Source organism: Silurus aristotelis (assembly GCF_946808225.1).
Source record: "Silurus aristotelis genome assembly, chromosome: 14".
Taxonomy (NCBI): Eukaryota; Metazoa; Chordata; class Actinopteri; order Siluriformes; family Siluridae; genus Silurus; species Silurus aristotelis.
The window spans coordinates 674,931-684,156 of record NC_139587.1 but is presented as its reverse complement, the minus strand read 5'-3'; the positions used below and the strand labels follow the sequence as shown (position 1 = coordinate 684,156).

The 9,226-nt window shown below is 41.5% G+C and overlaps 2 protein-coding genes across 4 annotated transcripts in view; one reads left to right on the top strand and one right to left on the bottom strand.

The window, feature by feature from the left end:
• The window catches only part of aga (aspartylglucosaminidase), a 65,264-nt gene extending 57,096 nt beyond the window's left edge, over window positions 1–8,168 (bottom strand). The window contains exons 1-10 of one of the 2 annotated variants that reach the window (XM_083559824.1): window positions 7,888–8,168; window positions 7,611–7,778; window positions 7,250–7,403; window positions 7,062–7,174; window positions 6,700–6,812; window positions 6,500–6,608; window positions 6,330–6,405; window positions 5,941–6,048; window positions 5,597–5,730; window positions 3,089–3,204 (exon numbers count right to left, since the gene is read on the bottom strand). In XM_083559824.1, the coding sequence (XP_083415950.1) occupies window positions 3,104–3,204; window positions 5,597–5,730; window positions 5,941–6,048; window positions 6,330–6,405; window positions 6,500–6,608; window positions 6,700–6,812; window positions 7,062–7,174; window positions 7,250–7,403; window positions 7,611–7,758 (1,056 nt within the window). In that variant the 5' untranslated portion in view covers window positions 7,759–7,778; window positions 7,888–8,168 and the 3' untranslated portion in view covers window positions 3,089–3,103. Of the gene's footprint in view, window positions 1–3,088; window positions 3,205–5,596; window positions 5,731–5,940; window positions 6,049–6,329; window positions 6,406–6,499; window positions 6,609–6,699; window positions 6,813–7,061; window positions 7,175–7,249; window positions 7,404–7,610; window positions 7,813–7,887 lie in introns of those variants that run through there. The other variant, XM_083559823.1, reaches the window with a different exon arrangement.
• Window positions 7–3,169, top strand: neil3 (nei-like DNA glycosylase 3). 2 transcript variants are annotated; one of them, XM_083559808.1, is made up of 8 exons: window positions 7–283; window positions 358–571; window positions 1,136–1,210; window positions 1,360–1,526; window positions 1,618–1,787; window positions 1,973–2,330; window positions 2,419–2,566; window positions 2,651–3,169. In XM_083559808.1, the coding sequence occupies exons 1-8, from the start codon at window positions 162–164 to the stop codon at window positions 2,798–2,800; spliced, it is 1,404 nt and encodes a 467-aa protein (XP_083415934.1). In that variant the 5' UTR covers window positions 7–161; the 3' UTR covers window positions 2,801–3,169. The 2 variants fall into 2 exon arrangements, with proteins under 2 accessions (XP_083415934.1, XP_083415933.1); XM_083559807.1 differs by having other exon boundaries at window positions 8–283; window positions 2,416–2,566.
• Window positions 8,169–9,226: the final 1,058 nt, after the last annotated feature.

Here is a 9,226-nt window from a genome sequence, read left to right as displayed (position 1 = left end):
CCGTTACTGTAGCAACCATAACGTATCAGAGGGAACATCCTGATAAACATATTATATATCAGTCATTCAGACCTTCTGACCAATCAGATTGAAGAACTTTATTTACTCTCTTCTCCTGGCTCGTGTGTATCTGACGTGTCCGTGTCAGACTGCACTTCGGGATGGACGGATCGATGCGTATAAATGCAACGGAGAGTAGAGACAGCAGAGGAAATCCACCATCTATCATCATCTCGCTGACTGAAGACACGCTGATGTTCTTCAGCACCACTGCTGAGATCCGGTACTTCCTCTTTATAACTGAGAACTAACAGAGTCAGCTGTTCACCTGCTGATCCTCAGAATGTGTGTGTGTAGATTCTCAGAGGACTGCAGTAAAAAGGTGTGTCTCATGGCACGTCTAGACGTGTGCTCTCCCAGCTTCAGTGTGTGTGCTGTGGTGGAGGCGGTGTGTAGAGAGAGCAGCCGAAGTGTGTGTGACGTTCTGCTGGATCAGTCGGTTCTACCTGGTGTCGGGAACATCATCAAGAACGAAGCACTTTTCCTCACTGCTCTGAATCCTGCAGTCAGGGTTTGAAAATAATAATAAATTAATAAATAATAATTAGAGGTCGACTGATACTGAGAGCAGGTTTCATCCAACCTGCTGATAAGCGAGTAACGTTTAGATAGTGGATAGAAATAAATAAATACTATACTGTAAAATAGTACTGATCTTTATTACAAAAATAAAAACCGGTACTGAATCATGAAAATATGTTAAAGGATATAAATGTGAATTATATTAATTATTACTGAAGAAAATAAAAGTTTAAACTGAAACGAACAGTAATAATCCAAATAAATAAAACCAGTTCCATCCATCCAAAATAAATTAAAGCCACGAACAAACAGCACGTGGTATCAGTATCACTGTGTGTGAACCTTCAGCTGTTCCAGCAACCTGGAAAAACTATCGATATAGATTTTTGTCAATAGGTCCAGCATTTAAATATCGGTGCCAATTAATCAGAAAACAGATAAATCAGTCGACCTGTAATAATAATAATAATAAATCCAGTTATTAAAGGATTACATGTGTTTATAATTGATAATGTGCGTGATTAACGTGAGAAAATGGTGTGTGTGTGTGCAGGTGAATCAGCTGAAGGTGGAACTCGTCCAGCACCTGGTGAAAATGACTCAGGAATTCTCACTTCTCTTTTATCAGGTGATGTCATTTCCTGCCTGATTGAAGCGTTAAATATCACACTGTGATCTGTAAATAATTGAACACTGCAGCAGCGACTCAGGATTTTGTGACGTTAACACTTGTAGAGTTTCTGATGCAGATCTTTAAACGCTTTTCTTCTCCGTCAGTGTCGTAAAAGGGGCGCGGCGCTCAGTAAGCACTGTAAGGTGTATAAGCGCTCCAGCTGTGGTCAATGCAGATGTGCCGTCACCACGTGTCGGTTAGGGAGCGATAACAGGATGACATACTTCTGCTCACGCTGCCAGACTGAAGATCCATCTGAAATCGACATCAGGTGAGACTCTTGATGCCTCCTGATTGCTCAAGAGCTTTAAACACGCACACACACACACGTGATGCTCACGTGATGCTTTGTGGTGTTACAGTAAACTCCCTCCTCTGAACACTTTGCCACGGTGGACGAGTCAGAAATCCGTACAGGACGTCGACCAGGTCGCCACAAAAGAGGAAGAAGAGTGGTCATGTGACCTTTGCACGCTCATAAACCGACCAATTGTCAAGTTCTGTGAAGCGTGCATGAGTCCTCGACCTCCGGGTGAGTCTCTGAACAATCCAGACGAAAAATACCCACAAACCCTCAACCCTTAATGTAACCAATCAGATATCAGTTCCCTTTCAATTGTCTCTGTAACCAATCAGATCTCAGTTCCCGCCCCCTTGTAACATTCCAACACAGACTGAAGTCTCTCTCTCTCTCTCTCTCTCTCTCTCTCTCTGCAGGTCATACAGATGTGGCCGTAAAGGATCCCTTCTTCACTGCACTTATCCGTTTCCCTCATAACACTTTTTCCAAACCGCAGCAGGAGGTGAAGCTCCAACGCAGAGCAGCGTTCGGGAACACCACCCTCGTTCTGTCTGACCTTAGCCCCGCCCCCTCCACACCTCCGAGTCTCACTACCAACCGCAGGAGCAGTGCAGGGCCAGGGGGTGACTCCAACACTGCTGGGATTGGAACACAGCCCACAGGAGCTCTCATCTCCAAACGACCCTCTCCTGGATTTCCCAGCATTCCCAGCAAGAGGAGGAAGACTGAGAGCAAACATCTGACAGGAGGAGATCAAATCCAGTCTGCTTCAAGGTGACCAGATGTGTTTAAATCCCCTGTAGAGTGCACTACTCTCTGTTTTCTCTTCATTTTTAAAACAGACCTGCTTTTATTTCAGCAGTGACACCACATCACTACCCACAATGCCTTGCTGCACCACACACCTCCGCCCCAGTGTCCTCCGAGTCGTCACTAAAGAGGGAGAGAACAAAGGCAGACACTTCTACACCTGCGCTCTTCCCCAGGGAGCACAGTGTAACTTCTTTCAGGTACAAAAAATATATAAAGAATTTTTATTTGTCTAAAATCATTTTTGAGTTTTTAATGGACGTTTTTATCCCGTGTGGTATCAGTGGGCTGATCTGCACTTCCCCACGTGTCATCACGTGAAACGCACCCTAATGAGAACCGTCCTGAAACTGGGGCCGAATAACGGACGCCGCTTTTACGTCTGTCCTCTGAAACCCGGGAAACAGTGCGAGTTCTTCCAGTGGGCGGAGTAACGTTCTTCAGGAACCAATCAGCTGTTCACGTCACATGACCTCACACACTGATTATTTACATACACAAGAGCACAAATTTGGAAAAGAAACCCCGGAGCTGTGGAGCTGCTTTCTTCTGTTCAAAATGATAAACAATCTAATAAATTCAACTTATTTTAACTTCATTCATAAAATGTTTCTCTTTGTTTAGAAAAATCACTGAAATTTCCCCAAATTTCTGAAAGACATTTTTACATTTATATTCCTGAAAAAATATTAACAATTTGTAATTGTGTGTGTGTGTGTGTGTGTGTAAAATCAGTGTTAAACACAGTCGACTTTGTGTACTTGTGCTTTGTTGCTCTGTGGATTAAACACGGTGAAGGGAAACTGTGTGAAGCCGGAGATTTTATTACACGCTGCACCTTCAAAACACACACACACACACACACACACACACACACACACACACATTAAATAAACAGTATAAACTGGAACAATCAAATACACTATATAGATATTCATAAAAAAAACAAAAAAATTACTTACATAATTGAAATTATACAAACCCGATTCCAAAAAAGTTGGGACACTGAACAAATTGTGAATAAAAACAGAATGAATGATGTGGAAGTTTTACATTTCAATATTTTATACAGAATACAACATAGACGACATCTCACATGTTTAAACTGAGAAAATGTCTCATTTTTTAAAGAAAAATAAGTTGCTTTTAAATCTCATGTCATCAACTCATCTGAAAAAAGTTGGGACAAGGCCGTGTCTCCACTGTGTGTCGTCCTCTCTTCTCTTTATAACAGTCTGTAAACGTCTGGGGACTCAGGAGACAAGCTGCTCAAGTGTAGGAATAGGAATGTTCTCCCATTCTTGTCTAAAACAGGCTTCTAGTTGCTCAACTGTCTCAGGTCTTCTTTATCGCATCTTCCTCTTTATGATGCACCAAATGTTTTCTCTGGGTGAAAGATCTGGACTGCAGGTGGACATTTCAGTACCCGGATTCTTCTTCTACACAGCATGATGTTGTAATTGATGCAGTATGTGGTCCGCCATTGTCATGTTGGAAAATGCAAGATCTTCCCTGAAAGAGACGACGTCTGGATGGGAGCACATGTTGTTCTAGAACTTGGATTTACCTTTCAGTATTGATGCTGCCTTTCCAGATGTGTAAGATGCCCATGCCACACGCACTCATGCAACCCCATACCATCAGAGATGCAGAACTGAGCGCTGAGAACAACTTGGGTTGTCCTTATCCTCTTTAGTCCGGATGACATGGCGTCCCAGTTTTCCAAAAAGAACTTCAGATTTTGATTCATCTGACCACAGAACAGTTTTCCACTTTGCCACAGTGCATTTGAAATGAGCCGTGGCCCAGAGAAAACACCTGAGCTTCTGGATCATGTTTAGATACGGCTTCTTTTTTGACCTATAGAGTTTTAGTCGGCGATGGCGAATGACACGGTGGATTGTGTTCACCAACAATGTTTTCTGGAAGTTTTCCTGAGCCCATGTTGTGATTTCCATTACAGCAGCATTCCTGTATGTGATGCAGTGGCGTCTAAGGGCCCGAAGATCACGAGCATCCAGTATGGTTTTCCGGCCTTCACCCTTACACACAGAGATCGTTCCAGATCCTCTGACTCTTTGGATGATATGATGCACTGTAGATGATGAGAACTAAAAACTCTTTGCAGTTTTCTCTGAGAAACTCCTTTCTGATGTTGCTCCACTATTTCTCACCACAGCATTGGGGGAACTGGTGATCCTCTGCCCATCTTGACTTCTGAGAGACACTGCCACTCTGAGAGGCTCTTTTTATACCCAATCATGTTGCCAGTTGATCTAATAAGCTGCAAATTGATCCTCCAGCTGTTCCTTATATGTACATTTAACTTTTTCAGCCTCTTATTGCTGCCTGTCTCAACTTTTTTGGAATGTGTAGCTCTCATGAAATCCAAAATGAGACAATATTTGGCAGGACATTTCAAAATGTCTCACTTTCAACACTTGATATTTTATCTATATTCTATTGTGAATAAAATATAAGTTTATGAGATTTGTAAATTATTGCATTCCTTTTTTATTTACAATTTGTACAGAGTCCCAACTTTTTTGGAATCGGGTTTGTATTTAATTAATTAATTAATGGTTTTAGTTTCGAGTTTATTTATAAATAACACCAGAAAAACACCAAGTTTTCAATTAAATTAAATGTATTTATTAAATTAATTTTGATTTAGAAAAAGTAAAAAAAGTATAGAATATATAAGAAGTTATAATATAAAAGTATAAATATGTTTATTTAATTACATAATATTTTTTTTTATAGAATTAAACAGGTGAGGAGACTAAATTTACTCATGTAATATTTTTTCCCCCAAATAATTTTATCATTATATAAAAATATATAATAGTCAATATATATATTTATTATATTATTTATTATATTATATTTTTATATATATACACTCAAAGGCCAAAAGTTTGTGGACACCTGACCATAAGATTGGCGTGTGCTTCTTTTTGATCTTCGCATTCCACATTGACTCTTATAACATGCTCCACTCTTCTGGGAAGATGTTCCACTCTTTTTTTTAGTGTAGAGATTTGTGCTACATTTCACGCTACAGCACCAAAGACATTGTACACAATTGTCCTCTGAGTTTGTGTAACAGTTTGGGGGGAAAACACACAACATATGGTAAAGAAGAGAGGTGTCCCAATACTTTTGGCCATACAGTGTATGTGAAAATATCATTTAAAAAAAAAAAAAAGCAGCACAGCTTTAAAACTCACCGAATCCACCCGTGTTGTTGGCACAGATGATTGCCCCAAAGGCTTCTGGGTAATGCTTCTTGATCCTGTAGATGGCGTTTTGACAGGCGGCGGTGGGCTCGGCTCCTGACCTCATCAACTCCACCGCTAAAAAACTGTCACCCATCACACCATTACAGGTCACTTCACTCTCCATCCGCCATGACACCTGACATTTATCATTCGTTTTCATTTCATTTCAATGTTGAACTTTAACTTCCCGTCTACACACGTTTATATTATACACATAGCAAAATATCAGCCGTTTTAAATCTATTTATTTATGCCAATTACATAATATAATATTTGGATTTATAATCAGTCACCTGGGCAGGAAACGCATCATGAGGTCACCGTCCCCTGTCGCTGCAGCGCCCCCTACTGAACTGTCTGCGTACGCTCCGGCTCCTGCTATTGGAGAATCTCCGACACGGCTGGAGAAACAAACACACAAACACACACACACACACACACACACACACACACACACACACACACACACGTGGAAGCACAATTAATACAGTTGTGGTTTTGTGAGAAATGAAGCCAGAATTATGCTAACTTTATTTATGTAGTGAAAATTGGCTTTCATATACATAATAATAATAATAATAATAATAATAATAATAATAATAAATATCTACGTTTAAAAAAAAAAAAAAAACATCTCAACAAAAGTCCAATCATCTCAAATAATTCCTTTTCTTTCTCTCACCCTGGAACTTTATAGGACGCTCCGTTGGTAGACGTTGCAGCAGCCAGCTGACCGCTTTGTCCAATCACAATCATACCTCATCCAACCAGGAGAAACAAAAGAGTTTAAAACGATTCAGAGTGAGGTTTTTAATGTGCAGTAAATCAGGATAATTCTAATAATATCGGTACCGATGGTGTCGTGGGAGCGGAGGTTCAGGAATCCACGCTTCTGCCTCGGCTTCACTCCTGCTCGGGGTTTGTACGGACCACACGTCCCTGAAGGATCCGGAAAAACATTCTGGGGGTTTTATAAGTAAATATATTTTTAATAGTCCTGATTTTTACATCAATTATTCTCTTGTCTGATTAGTACACTTTGGTTTGCTCACCTTCCTGTAGTTGGGTTGACATTTCTGACTCAGCCACTGTGTAAAAGTCTTCATCGAATCGTTAGTGGACAAACTTTCAGATTTGAAGCCCATGTCCTGAGCAAACGCTGAAGCTGCAGGAGGAAAAGAAGGATCTGTAATGGACGGGATGTTTGATCCGGAGAAGGAAACACTATTCTGTGTGATGTGTAAATAATGCACACACTTCTGCACCTTCCTCAATCCAGTTGTATTTATAAAACCCCTCTGGTTCTGATCTTTTCACCTGGGTTTGTTCTTCATCTATTTATATCTGGAGCTTCATGAAATCTTCCACGACGTTCTATATGTAGTGTGTATGAATGAGCAGGAGAACACGTCACCTGATTCTCCCACTAAAAAGGTGTGCTGTGTGTGTTCCATCACGGCTCTGGCCACGCCCACTGCGTTCTTCACCCTCCTCAGATCTCCTACTGCTCCCACCTCCATCGTATCACTGAGGAGCACAAGCGTGGCTTTAGTGTGGCTGTGATTGACAGGATGGTCATGCCTCATGTCCCGCCCACTTTACCCGTTCATGATGAGAGCATCCAGTGTGGTTTCTCCTGTTTCATCAGGATGTCCACCGTAACCCACGCTGCCGTCACACTGCTCCTCTTCACACACACTACATCCTTTCTGTACGGCGTCCAGAGGAGACGCACCTGCCTGCAGGGCATACCACGCTGACCACAACACACACACACACACACACACACACACACACACACACACACACACACAGATACACACACACTAATCAATATGCAAGTGACGTCATCTGGAGACTTGCAGCTCCTTTCTGACATCATGTTATATTCCCCCTGAAATAAATAAGACTGACCACGTGACCCAAAGTCACGTGGACACTATTCCCACTTGACTCCACTCACCTGTGACGGTTGCGTTCTCGAAGCCCCACGTGTTTATCACCAGCGGTAAAATCGTTCCGTCTGCGGCGAGGAAAGAAACTAGAAACGCGTGTAAAAGTGTTTGAATCATGGCGGAAATCCTGAACTTCTCTACCCGAGTTATAAACATCAGCACTTCTCCATCGTGTCCTCACAACCCGCCTCTGTCACGTGACTCAGACACGTGACTCAGACACGTGACCGCCTTTAGCCAGGCTTCGATTAGTCACAATTCTGTCGCGTTCCAAATAAGCTCTACTTTACTAAATAGTGTGTGTAAATAGTACACAACCCCTGGTTACTATAGTTACAAAAGAAATAGCGCGCTACCGGTCTCCAGTTTGGAACGCAGCCCTCTAATATGTTTAAATGAATCGCGTCACAACATGTCGGAAATACTTCTAATACATTTGTATAAAACAATTTATTATTAAAAACTATACTGTGCAAAAATGCATATTTATTGTGGAGGTTTTTTACAGATAGAAACCCTATCGCTATTTACTTCCGTGTTTGGTCACGCGACGTCGATCTTTGTGTTCTTCGTCGTTTTTTACAATGCGTTAGGGTTTTGTGATCGCCACCTTCTGGTGATATTCAGTATCGCAACCAAGAAGCAATATATACAAATATTATCTTTCTTCCTCTTCTTCTTCTTCTTCCTCTTCTTCTTCTTTTTCCTCATCTACTTCTTCTTCTTCCTCTTCTTTTCTTCTTCTTCTTCCTCTTCTTCTTCTTTTTCCTCCTCTACTTCTTCTTCTTCTTCCTCTTCTTCTTCCTCCTCTTCTTCTTCTTCTTCTTCTTCTTCCTCCTCTTCTTCTTCTTCTTCCTCCTCTACTTCTTCTTCTTCTTCCTCTTCTACTTCTTCTTCCTCTTCTTCTTCTTCCCCTTCTTCTTCTTCTTCTTCTTCCTCCTCTACTTCTTTTTCTTCCTCCTTTTCTAGTTCTTCTTCTTCTTCTTTTTCTTCTTCTTCTTCTTCCATTTACATTTAAGTTAGTGGTATTTAGCAGACGTCTGTGTCCAGAGCGATGTACAAAAGTGCTTTGAGTCTCATCAATGAATAAATCTACACTGGTACACAAGATTACTTAAAATAAATCAGAACTACAACTCTTTTTTTTTTTTTTAAACAAAGCAAACTTGGAACGTGCTAATTTAAGTGTTTCAGGAAGATGAAGTCGTCACTTGAAGATAGTCAGGGACTCTGCTGTATGGACATCTAGGGGAAGTTCATCCCACCACCTCGGTGCCAGAACAGAGAAGAGCCCTGAAGTGTACTTACCTCTCATTCTGAGAGAAGGTGGTACCAGTGGAGCAGTGCTGGAGGATCTTAGACAGCGTGGTGCAGTGCGAGATGTGATGAGGTCACTGAGGTAAGATGTTGCTGGTCCATTTTTGGTCTTGTAGGGAAACATCAGTGAACTATGAAGTTTGTGGATGATAGTGTTATTTGTGGTGAGAGTAGGGAGCAGGAGGAGAAGATCCTGGAGAGGTGGAGGTACACGCTGGAGAGAAGGGGAATGAAAGTCAGTAGGAGTAAGACAGAGTACATGTGTGTGAATGAGAGGGAGGGCAGTGGAGGGGTGCAGTTGCAGGGA